This window comes from Oryctolagus cuniculus, chromosome 16 (genome assembly GCF_051225735.1).
Source record: "Oryctolagus cuniculus isolate XC-2025 breed Fujian yellow rabbit chromosome 16, ASM5122573v1, whole genome shotgun sequence".
Taxonomy (NCBI): Eukaryota; Metazoa; Chordata; class Mammalia; order Lagomorpha; family Leporidae; genus Oryctolagus; species Oryctolagus cuniculus.
This window is the reverse complement of record NC_142882.1, coordinates 65415761-65431001: the sequence shown is the minus strand read 5'-3', so window position 1 is coordinate 65431001 and position 15241 is coordinate 65415761. Positions and strand designations below refer to the sequence as shown.

Below are 15241 nucleotides of genomic sequence, written 5' to 3'. Positions count from 1 at the left end.
TGTGTATGGTTATTGTCTTAGTTTTGATTATGGTCTCATGGTGGGGGTGCTTTTTCAAGATGGAGTCTTGGTGCTCTAAAATGGCGTTCCTACTGTCAGGGTGTCACTTCAGATCTAAACCTTTAGCTATTGGGCAGGTGCTTCAGGTGCTGTGGTTAAAGCCCCGGCCTGCAGTGCCAATATCCCATATGAGCTCTGGTTTGAGTCCCAGCCGTTCCTCTTCTAATCCAGTTCCCTGCTGATGTGCCTGGGAAAGCTGTAGAAGATGGCCTAAGTCCTTGGTCCCCTGCACCTGCATGGGAGACCTGGAAGAAGCTCCTGGCTCCTGACTTCGGATCAGCTCAGCTCTGCTGTTGCAACCATTTGGGGAGTGAACCAACAGATGGAAGATCCCTCTCTCTCTGTCTCCACCTCTCTCTGTAACTCTTTCAAATAAATAAAATAATTTTTTTATAAAAACAACCTTTATCTATGGTTATAGTTATTGACAATCCTTGAATAAATTGTCTATGGTTCCCTCTTAAGAGGTGTGTTTTGTGTTTTCCAGAACGAATCTGTGATGGCTGTCATTTTTCTCTGCTTTCATGCAGGAAGAAGAGAGTGAAGAGGAGCCCAAACTGAAGTATGAAAGGCTTTCCAATGGAGTCACTGAAATTCTTCAGAAGGGTGCAGCGAGTTGCATGACAGTCCATGACAAGGTGAGGGGTTACACAATTTCTGATGTACCTCTGTTTAAACGACAGAGTTCTGCTCCTCTCAGCAGTGGCTTTGTTTTTGTTTTTGTTTTTGTTTTTAATAGAGATTGTGTCTCCCTGCCATTCTTCCTCACCAGAAAAACAAACAAAAGAAACTGATGACCCAAAATATTTTATGTGTATAGTCACACACTCTCCCACGCACACATGCAACACCCACCAAGGGTATATCAAGTAGAGCTTGCCCAATGGTCAAAGTGAAAGTTGTCTGTGAAGCAATTTTGGAAACCTTATCACTTAGTTCCTCAGGCCATAATGATGAGATTAGAAACCTGTTCGATTAGAACAGTGTGGAGCTCAGTGCTTTTCTAAGGATAGAAGAAAGGACGTTGGAAATGTTAGGAATAGATAGAAGTACCCCAAATGATTATGTATACATTGTATGGATGATTGACTATATTCAACATTGGGTCATTGTTATGACAAAGCCCTCACCAACTTTCTGAGTCCAGACTAAGTACTGGATAACACCCTTAACCTTTTCTTGGACCACAAGAGCAGGTGTTCTCTCTGGAATACTGGACTAGGGGGAATTTGAACCATTGCTCTCTTTTTCCTTAGGAGACTATGATCCTGTCACAAAAGGCGAACTCCCCACCTCTCATCCATCCCTTGCCTCCCACCTGTACACCTTTTTATTTCACATTTCATTCTATTGTAAACATGTTTCTGTACTCACTCAGCACTAATGGAATGCATGCTCTCCCATTTTTACCAGAAAGCCTCCTGTTTAGATTTTCTTCCATTTGGCTGCAACACCATTGACCTATTCCCCTTGCTGTCATCGCCCAACTGTCTGTCATTTCCTGCACTTACTGAAGACTGGGCTTGCAGATCTTCAACCTAATTCAATTCCAAGGGCTTCCACCCTTTCCCTGTCTCATCTCATCGTTGTACTCAGGCTACACTGTGGGTGGTGTCAGCACCTGGGACTTGAAGATCTTTAGCCACCACCACTTTGTTGACCCCTTTTTTTTCTGTACATAGACCTTATTCTCTGGCTTGATGGAGTCCCAGATTGTAATCTGTTCTTTCTTTCTCTTTTACTTTTTGTGTCTATGAAATGGGTAATTACCCTAACTCTCCTGGTGTCTTCAGCTATCTTCTGTTCCTGTCTTTGCATTGTGCTCCTCAGCCATACTCTCCACCCTGATTCAGCACTCTAATGACCCAGGCAGCCACCTTTTAGTACACACTCATGTGCCTCGGTAAATATGCCATGAACAATTGCTATTATTTGTCCTTCATCATTTCTTAGTCCTCAGTCTCCCTTCCTAACTCGTGTCCCCTCACTCTCAGAGGATGATGTTATATCTGTTCAAGAAAATTTAAACCAAGGAGGCGGGCGCTGTGGCACAGTAGGTTAATCCTCTGCCTGCAGCACCGGCATCCCATATGGGTGCCGATTCTAGGCCTAGCTGCTCCTTTTCCCATCCAGCTCTCTGCTATGGCTTGGGAAAGCAGTAGAAGATGGCCCAAGTCCTTGGGATCCTGCACCCACGTGGGAGACATGGAAGAAGCGCCTAGCTTTGGATAGGCCCAGCTCTGGCTGTTGTGGCCATTTGGGGAGTGAACCAGTGGATGGAAGACCTTTCTGTTGGTCTCTGCCTCTCACTGTAACTCTACCTCTCAAATAAATAAATAATATTTTTTTAAAAGAAAATTGAAACCATGAGGCATGATCAGACTCAGTTCCTGACTTCTTTCCCAGTTTGTGTGAGTCCATACCCATCCTTACCCACAGGGCATTTCCTTCCACCAGTTCAGGACTTTGGTTGTCCACTTGTGCTCTTCATCGTGTTTCCTCCCTCTCCCCAAGAGATACCTGTTCATCATGGAACACGGGTAACCACTACTCAGCCCTCCAGCCCTGTAGATTTGTCCATTGTGGATGTTTCAGGTAAGTGCAATCATGCATCATTTCATCACTTGTATCTGGACTCTTTGACTTAACATGATGTTCTTGAGCTCCCATGACATGGCAGGATCAGGCCTTCTTTCCGTTCTGCTGCTGAATCATATCTATTGCATGGCCACCCTGCATTTTGTCTACATTCACCAGCTGATAGATCCTTCACTGATTTAAACTGTGGGTTTCACCTTGCTTCTCAAAACTTTCTCATCATGACACCATTCTCTTACTAATTTTGTTACCATTTCTGATATTCCTTTGTTTCTTTCATTTTGCTTTAACTACATGTTTCTGTTTTGTGTTGGTTTTCCCAACATGGTCCATCATCCATGTTTCTTAATTTGTACTGCTTAGCTTTAGATACCATGATTTCTGTAACCGTCTACCCACTAACCCTCACTAGAATGGTATGCTTATTTATGTAGGTACTTCCTAAAAATCTCTATATTTGTTCTATTTTACCTGAACCTCAGCATGTCCATAATGAGTTCATCTTTTTCCTGGAAACTTGCTTCTGTTTTTCATTCTTCTCCCATTTAGTGACATCATCATTTCCTTTATTACCTAAGCCAAAGGCAACTCCTTGTATGTGCTGGTGATTTTCTTACTACACTTGTTCTAGTGTAGGTCTCATCTTCTCTTGCCTATAGTTGTAAATAGAGGAATCTCTTGTGTCCCTTAATATCTCCACTTTAAATCCATCTACCACCTGGTTGCCAGATTGATCAATGAAATGTACAAATTTTATAACCCTTATGTAATTTTCATCAACTTACCAGTAAACTCTCAGATGTCCAATATGGTATGTAAGGCCCTCAGAGGTCTTGCTTCCTATGAATAATTAGCCTTGTTACCACTTTCTGCCAAAAATGGTGCTTTGGCAGAGACACTTGGCTTCTATCTGAATATTAGCCCCATCTCCTCTGCTTGAATCCACTCCCATCCTGAGCCCTTTTCATCTACTAGTTCAGGCATTCATCATTTCTCCTGTAGCTAATGCACACAGTGTGAACTGTTTCCCTTAGTACGTATTTCCCTTCAGATTTGCTTTCATTGGAGCCTGTTCGTGTCACCTCTGCTAAAGTACTCTTGCAGAAATCCCACTCTGATCATAATCCTCCGCTTTAGGTTCCTTAATTGGCTTCCTGATGCCTTAATGATTTGGACCTACCCACTCCTCTTTCCTCTGCTTTTCTACCTTTCATCTCTCCATAAATATTTGAACACCTCTGATTAGCCAACCCTTCCAACCTCATCACCTGTCTCTTCCCCTGGGCATGAATTAGATGCTTCATCCATCTAAAATAAAGCTGCTTTTAATTTCTTGACTTCGTGCCTTTGAGCAAGTTGTATCCATTCTGCCTAAAATGGTCTTTACCACAAGCCTACTCAATCTGCCTGTCTTTTTTTCTTTTTTCCTTTTTGTTTCTCCTTCAAAGTTCATGGTGCTACTTCCTGTGTTACATAGAATCTCAGAGAAACTTCCATTTTAAGCGTGCTCTTTTTGTGCAATTGTGGGTAACTTTTTATAATCTACTTCTGTCATTATACCTCAACCCTTTTGAATCACACTTATCATCTAAGTGTATTGTAGTGCTTTATGTTTATTTGTTGATGAACCAGTAAATTAATGAACTGGAGAAGAGTTTGCTTGCCCAGAGCTCAAACTGTATTAATACCGTGATAAACTCTCTTGGCCAAAGAACCTAATAGTTGAGAATAGTAATCAGTGCCAACTTTTGGCGCTCCTGTTTCTAGTAAAAGGATTCTGACCAGTAGAAAGTATCTTAGTTCTTAATTCTGGTCCTAACTCTTGCAGTCATTGACTGTTTCCAGAGAGGTCTCATCACCTTCTGGAACTTTGTCATGTAAATTGAATGCACTTCCTGCTCTAATGCTTTGGATACTGTAAAGCACTATGTGAAAGGTAGATTCTACAGCACAGCTGACCAAATTTTAAATATCCTCTGTCTTGTTTCTTTTGTGATTTTTAAAAAAAAAGATTTATTTATTTATTTGAAAGGCAAAGTTACAGAGAGGCAGAGGCAGAGAGAGATTTTCCATCTGTTGTTTCACTCCCCAAATGTGTGCAATGGCTGGAGCTGGCCATATCCAGAGCCAGGAACCAGGAGTTTCATTCAGGTCTCCCATGTGGGTGCAGGGGCCCAAGCACTTGGGCCGTCTTCCACTGCTTTCCCAGGCCATAGCAGAATGCTAGATTGGAAATGGAGCAGCTGGGATTTGAACCAGCGCCCATATGGGATGTTGGCACTGCAAGCAGTGGCTTTACCCACAACACCAACCCTTTGATTTTTTTTTTTTTTTTTTTTGAGAGGTAGAGTTACTGAGAGCAGGACAGACAGACAGACAGACATCCGCTGATTCAATCCCAAATGGTTGCAAGGGCCGGAGCTGGGCTGATCTAAGCTAGGAGCCAGGAGCTTCTTCCAGGTCTTCCACATAGGTACAAGGGCCCAAACACTTGGGCCATCCTCTGCTGCTTTCCCAGGCCATTAGCAGAGAGCTGGATCAGAGGCCAAGCAGTCAGGACTCAAACCAGCACCCATATGGGATGCTGGTGCTTCAGGTGGAGGCCTACCTACTATGCCGCAGCGCTCGCCTCTCTTTTTTGATTTTTAAGGACTGATCGCTGCCTCTTCTGTTTGCTTACTTATAGGAAGTCCAGTCTACTCAAAGTAAAGGCAGTTATGCTTAGTAGAGTCAAAGACTGGGATCCCTAATCTGATATCTTTTAAAATGAATTAAGTTTGGGCCGGCGCCGCGGCTCACTAGACTAATCTTCCGCTTGCGGTGCCAGCACCCCAGGTTCTAGTCCTGGTTGGGGCGCCATTTCTGTCCCGGTTGCCCCTCTTCCAGGCCAGCTCTCTGCTGTGGCCCAGGAGTCCAGTGGAGGATGACCCAGCTCCCTGGGCCCTGCACCCGCATGGAGACTAGGAGAAACACCTGGCTCCTGGCTTTGGATCGGCGCAGCGTGCCAGCCGCAACGTGCCGGCCGTGGTGGCCACTTGGGGGGTGAACCAGCGAAAAAAAAAGACCTTTCTCTCTTTCTCTCTCTGACTGTCTAACTCTGCCTGTCCAAAAAAAAAATGAATTAAGTTTGTAATTAAACTTGAAAGGGCTAGCAAAAATGTATTTTTTTCTTTTCTTGTAGATTTCAAGTACTTTCATGCAAAAAAAAATTCAGTGGTTATAAAAACTCAAGACAGTGAATGGAAGGAGAGTAAAATTTGAAGGATTTACATTTATGTTCTGTCACATTTGTGGCTAATTTTACATTTTTTTGTTGTATTGAAATAGTTGAAAGCATTCACAAATGAAAATGTGACTTATCTCTGATTTTCATAGTTAAACACATATGATCAGTTTATTACACTGTTTTTGAAGATTGCATAGTTATTTCTAAACTGTAGTGGCAATAATTTAATCTAAATGATGAAATATTTTCATAAACAAGTTGCCTTGCCATAAAAATAACTGTACATTTTTTCCAAAAAATGTTCTAATGCAATTGTAGTTATAAGTTGAAACTGTAAAATCAAAAAATAATTATTTTACGATTTCTTTCACCTTAAGTATTGAACAAATAATACTAGTTTTTGAAAACAAAGGCAGAGGAGGAATTAATGTTTGGTTGAAGTGTCCTGCCTAGAACCTCTAAAACTTCCATGAGATAGAATATAATTAGAAGTTCAAAAATGGCCCTGACTAGGTGTCAGAGAATGACACAGTATTAAAGCATTTTAAGGATCCTGGCTCCCTTAGTTTCCTAACAAACAAAATACACTATTTATGAGGGGAATCAATACTGTGAGATACTTGGGTTGCAGTGAGCTTTTAAGAGCCATTCCTTCACCACAGATGGCCACAGAATGGAGTATCGTTTGTTTTAGTGAGTATTTTAAGTGGTGTTTTTCTTTTCAAATATTGTCGAAGTGTCACTGTAGAGATAAAATTACAACCACTTGAGCCCTGTATTTCTGTTGGAATGTTCTTTGACTTGGGAGGAAGCATTCCTGTTGGGTTTAAATATTCAGGCTAATTTCCCCCCAGAATTACCTCTTCCCTCTCACCCAGGCAGCACCCAAGCATCCTGTTTGCAGCGGGCTTGCTGTCTGCCCTGGGTGACTAATCGGCATGGCACCTGGTGCATTCAGGCAGGCCTGTGCAGCGGAGTCGTCATACCTAGTTATGTCTGCACACCTGATGTTTTATTAACCAGTATTGATTTTTTTACCCGGGGGACTTTTTTCTTCCTGAAAAAAGGCAACCTTGCAGGAGTGAAAGGCATTGCAGGGGATGAATTTCTAACGAACCCCTTCTTTCCCTCTTTGTGACTCCTCTTTAATGTAGCTTCATATTTTAAGTGCCTGAGCTGAAATTTCATCTTAAGCAATTCCATTTTGATAAATCCTTTTGAATCTTGACTTTCTGTAAGGTTATTTTTTAAAGATTGTGCTGCTTGACTGAAATGCTTAGTAGCGCCTGTAAATTTGAGCATTTCATTACAGGTTGCAATGAAGCATGATCACCTGGAATGAGATGCAGAGCATCCTGGACTGTTTGAGTAATGCTTAAAGAAATAAAAAGGAAGAAGAATCTCATGTGAGATTTAGGTAGTCTTACAGTTTCTTCTGGTTGTTTACAGTTAGTTCAAAGAAGTCAAGAAACAGAGTTATGAACTAGTTCTATGTCATAAAATGAATATGTAGTTCAGTGGTTCTTTGGTGACAGAAAAGGACATTTTTGCCTTTGAATATAAATACTTACATTCAGTATTATACATTAACTGTTATAGATACATCCCAGAGCTAACTGATGGTTATGTTTTTTTTTCATCCCTCAATATGGCATATATTCTCTGTTTTAAAATACAATATTTTGCTTGTGTGCATTGAAGTTAAATATCAGCACAGATTTACACATTTGCCATAAATTAGGAGGAGTTTCTTAATCATTCCCTTCTGACTTTGAGTTCAGCTATAGGGTGGTTGTGCTCTCCCAGCTGCATTTTTAATTTACGGCCTCAGTCCATCAGGCATTGTGTACAGACTGCACACACACCATTAGTTGTCAGTAGATGAGGGACCTCATGAGTCATTTTGACAGCTCGCTTGCACTATCACAATAAAATAGGCCCTGTTCTGGTCTTTCCCTGAAGCTGGCAACAAGGCTTCTCCAAGGAATGCACATCTTCTGAGACACTGCCGATCATTTATGCATTAAGCAACTTGACTTTGAAAATGGCTCTGTTAGTGATGTATTAATAGTACATTAATTAACTGCCCCTCTGTTGTTCTTACAGTTTCTGGCACTGGGCACACATTATGGCAAGGTTTACTTACTTGATGTCCAAGGAAACATCACTCAGAAGTTTGATGTAGTAAGTATATGGTGTAAAATAATGCATGAGCTGAACTCCATGCTAAGAATTCGTACTTTAGAATGTTAGTTTTAGCAATTTGCTTGAATAATGTAAAGAAGGGATCTTTATAAGCTAAATCAGAGAGCTAAGAGTATAAATCTTGGTTTAATAGTATATGGTACAATTTTAAATTTTAGGAAAAAGATCTATATGTATGTGTGTGTGTGTATATGTGTGTGTATATATATATATATATATATGTAAATTATCCATTTTGAACTAGGTATCTTTTGTACCCAAACTCCATGTAAAAATCTTTTTAATAAATCTGTGTACTTGCAATTCTTTAGTTAATTGTATTTATCCATTTGACCTTAAATGAAAGATCTAGAATACTCCTTTGTGTGTTTTTTTTTAAATTGTAACAGTATAGGATGTTTGGATGAATCGTTATTAGAGGAAAAATACTGCTTTTACTAGTGATTAATGTCACAAGTGCTGTGTACTCTGGGAGTTTGTGTTAATCCTTAAACTATGAACCCCTCATTTGGTAACTAATGTGAGTTGTAAGTATGTGCCCTGTCATCTTTATTGAGATGCCAAATGTAATTGAAAATTGATTGATAGCCTTGCTGGATCCGTTTATCTCTTCTAAATATACAGCTAACATGTTTTATGTGACTGTTTTGATACTTGGGCTCTTGTCAGATTATATTGATTGAAAGCAAAGAACCAGGCTTTTAATGTTTTTAATTGCTATTTAGAATCATTGAGAATGAAGGAAATGTTAAATTTGAAATTTGATTTTGGTGTTTTCAGTGTACCTTGAAAGTATCGAGAACTTGTGTATTTGTGTGGAGATGAACACGTGGGGTTGGAAAGATGATTTTGGGAGGCAGATACTACAGTTTGAAGAAGGCATCAGCACTTCCATCCCATAAAATAATGATGTTGTTTATGAAGGAGGCTGCAGTTTCTAAAACTGACACATTGGGTGTGAAAGAAGTGAAGCTTTGATTTGCTTATAAGAAATGGAACCACAGAACGAGCTCTGGAGAAGCCTGGAAATGGGAATTATGAGCTCTGATCACACTGATAGGTCAGGCGAATTACAGGCTCTTGTTTTGCTTTAGCATCCTCTCCAGGCAAGAAGAATGTACTGTTGACCATTCTTCACCCTCCTCCTGGCTACTGATCATGAATCTTTTTAATTAGAGCACTCTCAACTCCTATTTCACTTGCCAAATGCCCCAAGTGGTTTACAGGCTGAAGCTGGGAGACAGGAACTCCATCCAAGCCTTCCATGTAGTTAGTAGGAACCCAGCTACCTGAGTCATCACCACTGCCTCCCAGGGTCTGTACTTGCAGGAAGCTGGAGTCAGAAACCCGTGTTGAGAGTTGAAAGCAGGCATGTCAGTGTGGGTGGGACATGCATGTATAACTGTGTCTTAACTGCTAGGCTGTACAGCCAGCCTGGGATATGCATCTTGATGGCCCATGTGTCTGGTCTTTGAATTGCTTTCCATTGCAATGTGTAGCTGATGCTGGGCTGTTGCTCTCTTCATGCGTGCCTCCTCACCTTCAAGGAAGAGCTTGCCTGCATGGCCTCTGACAGCTCTTGCTCTAGTTTAATGATTCTCTGACACTCTAGGTCTAAGGCAATCTGTTTAATATTATATAACAATTTCAGTGTTTGCTTGCTGTGTAAGATTCATGGGCACATGCTGTTTGTTCCATTGCCAAAAGCAGTCTCTGTTTCTACTCAGTATAAGCCTTCAGCTGTGTCCTCTCTCTCTTTTGTTTTTAAAGATTTATTTATTTATTTGAAAGAGTTACAGAGAGAAAGGAGGAGAGAGAGAGATCGAGGTGGGGAGAGAGAGAGAGAGAGAGAGATCGAGAGAGAGATCTTCTGTGTTCTGATTCCCTCCCCAGATAGCTGCAATGGCCAGGGCTGGGCCAGGCAGAAGCCAGGAGTTTTCCAGGTCTCCCAAGTGGGTAGCAGGGGCCTGAGCACTTGGGCCATCTTCCACTGCTTTTCCCAGGCCATTGGCAGGGAGCTGGATTGGAGGTGGATCAGCCAGTACAGGAACTGGTACCCATGTGGGATGTGGGCATTGCAACAGGCCGCTTTACCTGCTATGCCACAACGCCGACCCCTCTGATGTCTTTATGTCAGATATATCCTACATCCTTCCTCCTTGAGGTAATTTATAACATCACCCATACATTTGCCCAAACCTTTACTCATTTTTTCTTTCAGTCCCTCCCTGTATGATATCTTTGAACATTAAACTCTATGTAGCTTTGCACCTTTCTTTGTCAGGGGAGGAAGATTTCTTGGTGCCACTTTTTATTGGTTTATTTATCTTCTCCAAGAAGTTGATAGTCTGCTGTGGTATAAGGCCATGACCTCTTCATGATCATTAGCGTGTTAGGTAAATGATTTTCTTTTCTTTCTTTCTTTTTTTTTTTTTTTTAAGTTTTATTTATTATTTGAAAGTCAGAGTTACACATAGAGAGGAGAGGCAGAGAGAGAGAGGTCTTCCATCCGATGGTTCACTCCACAATTGGCCGGAACGGCTGGAGCTGCACCGATCTGAGGCCAGGAGCCAAAAGCCTCCTCCGGGTCTCCCACGTGGGTGCAGGGGTCCAAGGACTTGGGCCATCTTCTACTGCTTTCCCAGGCTATAGCAGAGAGCTGGATCAGAAGTGGAGCAGCTGGGTCTCAAACCGGTGCCCGTATGAGATGCTGGCACTTCAAGCCAGGGCGTTAACCCAGTGCACCACAGCGCCGGCCCCGGTAAATGATTTTCAAGTGACAACTCTCAGGTTGTTACTGCCTTCTGAAAGGATCCTTGCCTCAGGTCCTCATCTCTGGGGAGATTTTTTTTTCCTTTATTGTATTATTTTCCTATTTCTGATGATGCAGTTACTTTGTGGGGCTTTGTATCATTTGTCTTTTTATTTATTTATTATTATTATTATTATTTTTTTATTTCAAAGAGTTAAACAGAGGAAGAGGCACGCTGGGGGCAGGGAAGATCTTCCATCTGCTGATTCACTCCCCAAACGGCTACAGTGGCTGGGGCTGGGTCAGGCTGAAGCCAGGAGTTTCTTCTCGGTCTCCCATGTGGGTGCAGAGGCCCAAGCACTTTGGCCATCTTCCATTGTTTTTCCAGGCACATTAACAGGGAGCTGGATCAGAAGTGGAACAACTGGGTTTCGAATCTGTGCCCATATGGGGTGCTGGCATCGCATGTGGTTACTTTACCTGCTATGCCACAATGCTGGCTCCATATCATTCCTCTAAAAAGGAATTTTTTCAATTCTTTTTTTAAAAAGATTTATTTATTTGAAAGGCAGAGTTACAGAGAGGGGGAGGATATATATATATATATATATATATCTCCATTAATATATATATTAATGTAATTAATATATACATTAATATATATACATTAATATATATTAATGGAGAAATCTCTTCAAAATACAAAATGATTTTAGCTATTCTTTTATAACACATGCATTTAATGTAAAGTTAGACAGCCTATAGTATGATGATTCTATCCCAGCTCAAATATCAGAAGCACCTGGGAGACCTTTTTAAAATAGTGATTCCCTGATGGTCCCACTCTCTGCCCAACAAAAACCCTATTGATCAGTCAAGGTTAGGAGCTACTGCTACATGACTTTTATTATCAGAAGGAAAACTATACATGCAATGAATGGGTTGAAAGAATATTTCTTGGGAAAATAAAACTTCTTATGCAAATATAACATATTACTATTTTATCTCATTTTAAATTGTCTAAATTATTTTCATCTAGATATAAAATTAAAGTCAGGACTATTTATGCCCAATAACCCAGCAGTTCATATTCAAGAAAAATGCATACAATGCATGTGTCCACAAAAAACATGTAGAGGAGCTTCGTAGTACTTCAATTTATAATGTCCCCTAACTAGAAACAACCCAATTATATGTCAGTAGTAGAATGTATGTATAAATTATGATGCTTTCTCAGTAATTAAAAAACCATCCATACATACAACAACATAGATGCATTTTATAGATTTAGTGCTCAAAAAAGCCAGACACAAATGTGCACATGCTATATAGTAACCTCTAAATGATGTCCAAGAAAAGGTGAAACTGAACTGTGGTTGATAGAATTGTGTGTTCTGTAGCTGTCTGTGGCTGTGATTCCGTTGATCGAGAATGACCGCTGCTAGAATGATGCTTTCCTTGTGCATGTTGATATTCAGATTTCAGTATATGTGAAAGAATACTCCGTGAACTTGTGAATTAAAATGCTTCAGCCACAAATTGTCTTTTTTGAGATTTTTAGATAAATTTTAGATTTTATGTTAACTCCCACTTCATTTATAAAGTTTACTTAACAGAGTAAAATTAAAATTAAAATATGCCTAGCTTGTCATATAAAATGATCCAAGTTGCTAAGAAAATTGCCTTCTTTAATACAGATCAGGCCATGCACCTCTGAATAATGGCTGTCTTAATTGCTTATATAGGGTATAATATATGACTCAAAATTCATAGAAGATCTTAAATTCCCTTTAAATCCCCACATGATTTTTATGCCTATAAATCATTACTTTCTCTTTAGGAGCTTGTACTTTTAGCAGATGAATTTAAAACTTAAAATTGATCTCTGTAAAAAAATAAAAATGGGAAAGGAAGAGGGAGGAGGAAGAAAGGCAGGAGTATGGGTGGGAAGGAAGTTGGGGGGGATCATCACGTTCTCAAATCTGTATATATTATATGCATGAAGTTGTATTCCTTAAACAAAATTTAATAAAACTTACTAATTAACAGTACTTACTTTGAAGCAGCAGGCAAATTATTGGGCCATTTCTTTTGCTGACTAGTTTGAAGCAATACGCCATATGTTTTAAGCACTCTTTTAAGTGTGTGAGTGGAAGACCAGAAAATGCCACTGATCAAACACAGATTACTGCTGTTTACATTTATATGTTTTTCTTTCTTTGCTAGAATAGTAAATGGCAAAAGACATTAGGGAAATAAAATGGATGCTTATAAAAAGAGAGGGATAAGAAAAAAATAAGACAAAATAAGGATTTACTGGGAGTTTTATGTTAAGATAAAAGAAAAGTTTTGGAATTAATCTCTTGAGAAAGAGATGAGTTGAGGGTTTTTTCTGAACTCCAGGTACCAGAGTCTAGTATTTCTGTTCTTGCTTTTGATTTAGAATTAAACTCATAGATTCATTTCCTAAATTGCTGATCTTCACTTTTCATGTTCATGTCCTATTAAAAACCCAGATCACTATTAGACGTAACTTGTTCACACTGTAGTATTTTAACACACTCCAAATAAATCTCTTGTTTCTGGTCACCCTCCTCACCCTTCAGTCTAATCATTATATTCCAGATAAAGCCCTAACTCTTTTTTTTTTTTTTTATTTGACAGAGTTAGACAGTGAGAGAGAGACAAACAGAGAGAAAGGTCTTCCCTCCACTGGTTTACCCTCCAAATGGCTGATACAGCTGGAGCTATGCTGATCCGAAGCCAGGAGCCAGGTGCTTCCTCCTGGTCTCCCATGGGGTGCAGGGGCCCAAGCACCTGGGCCATCCTCCACTGCCCTTCCGGGCCACAGCAGAGAGCTGGACTGGAAGAGGAGCAACCGGGATTAGAAACTGGCGCCCATATGGGATGCTGGCGCTGCAGGCAGAGGATTAACCAAGTGAGCCACGATGCCGGCCCCATCCCTAACTCTTTAGATAAACATTCCAGGCCATAGTCGTATTTCCAAAAACCTTTCCAAATCAGTTAGCTCCACAGCTACTCCTTTTGGTCCACTCACCATCTTAAATTGCATAGGGCGTTCGTGTCTATTAAACTTCCCATCACGTCTTTGCTCTCTGTAGTGCCCTTCTTCCACTGAGTTCCATTCTTTCTGAGATATTCTTCCCCTGGATTGTTGTCCTGATGGTTATTTGCTTTCTCTGAACTCATCATCAGAATCATTTGACTTGTAATGTGGCTCCTTGTGGTGTCAGTTGCAGCTTCATTTTCAAATTTTAGGTCTTGGAGGACAGGAGCCAGGTTTCCTACTGCACTACTCCTCTCTGAGTCCCCCTCTGTCTTTTTTTGTCAGCCATTTGGTTGCTAGTAAGCATATATTCGCTGGTGATATCAGTTTGAGACCTATTCATGAAGCTGCTTATTTTTCTGTCATTACTTCCCCTTGCAGGAGGTTCTTTGGGAACCAGATTTCTGCTCTCCTGTTTATTATTCATCCCTCAGTTCCCCATTGAATTGTTTTTAAAAGATTTTATTTATTTGAGAAGCAGAGTTATACACAGAAAGAGGGAGAGACAGAGGGAGAGGTCTTCCATCCAAAGGCTCACTCCCTAAATGGTTGCAACAGCTGGAGCTCGGCCATTCTGAAGCCAGGAGTTATGAGCTTCTTCTGGGTCTCCCATGTGGGTCTAGGGGCCCATGCACTTGAGCCATCTGCCATTGCTTTCCCAGGCCATTAGCAGAGAGCTGGATCGGAAGTGGAACAACTGGGTCTCGAATCTGCGCCCATGTGGGGAGCTGGTGCTGCAGGTAACTACAGTGCCAGTGCCTCCCCATTGCACTTTTATTTTTAAAGATTTATTTATTTGAGAGGTAGAGTTACAGACAGTGAGAGAGAAACAGAGAAAGGTCTTCTGTTGTTTCACTCCCCGAATGGCCACAATAACTGGAGCTGTGCTGATCCAAAGCCAGGAGCCAGGAGCTTCTTCCCAGTCCCCCATATGGGTACAGGGGCCCAAGGACTTGGGCCATCTTCCACTGCTTTCCCAGGCCACAGGAGAGAGCTGGACTGGAAGAGGAGCAGCCGGGACTAGAACCAGCGCCTGTATGGGATGCTGGTGTTGCTGGCGGAGGATTAACCTACTGCGCCACAGCGTCGGCTCTCCCACCCCCCTGTTGGATTTTAATTGGGAATTTTTATCTTGAGATCTGCTGTAGGGTGATTCGTATCTTCTCTCCTTCCTCATTCATAGGTATTCACTGTTCTGGTGTTTGGAGAGAGGGCCTTTGAGAATTAATTCAGTTTTTGTTAGGTCATGAGAATAGGAACTCCTAATAGACTTAATGCCCTTATAAGAAGGGATACCATGGAGTTTGTCCCTCCACACATTCAACCCCAGCCA

The 15241-nt window shown here is 41.0% G+C and overlaps 1 protein-coding gene across 17 annotated transcripts in view; it reads left to right on the top strand.

The window, feature by feature from the left end:
- Positions 1 to 15241, top strand: part of VPS41 (VPS41 subunit of HOPS complex) — a 188163-nt gene that overhangs the window by 35416 nt on the left and 137506 nt on the right. For 11 of the 17 annotated variants that reach the window (XM_089315632.1, XM_008261661.5, XM_008261660.5 and 8 more), the window contains 2 exons: positions 591 to 698; positions 7991 to 8068. In XM_089315632.1, coding sequence (XP_089171758.1) covers positions 591 to 698; positions 7991 to 8068 — 186 coding nt within the window. Of the gene's footprint in view, positions 1 to 590; positions 699 to 2499; positions 2656 to 7990; positions 8069 to 15241 lie in introns of all 17 variants that reach the window. The other 6 variants (XM_089315643.1, XM_089315641.1, XM_089315639.1 and 3 more) reach the window with 2 other exon arrangements.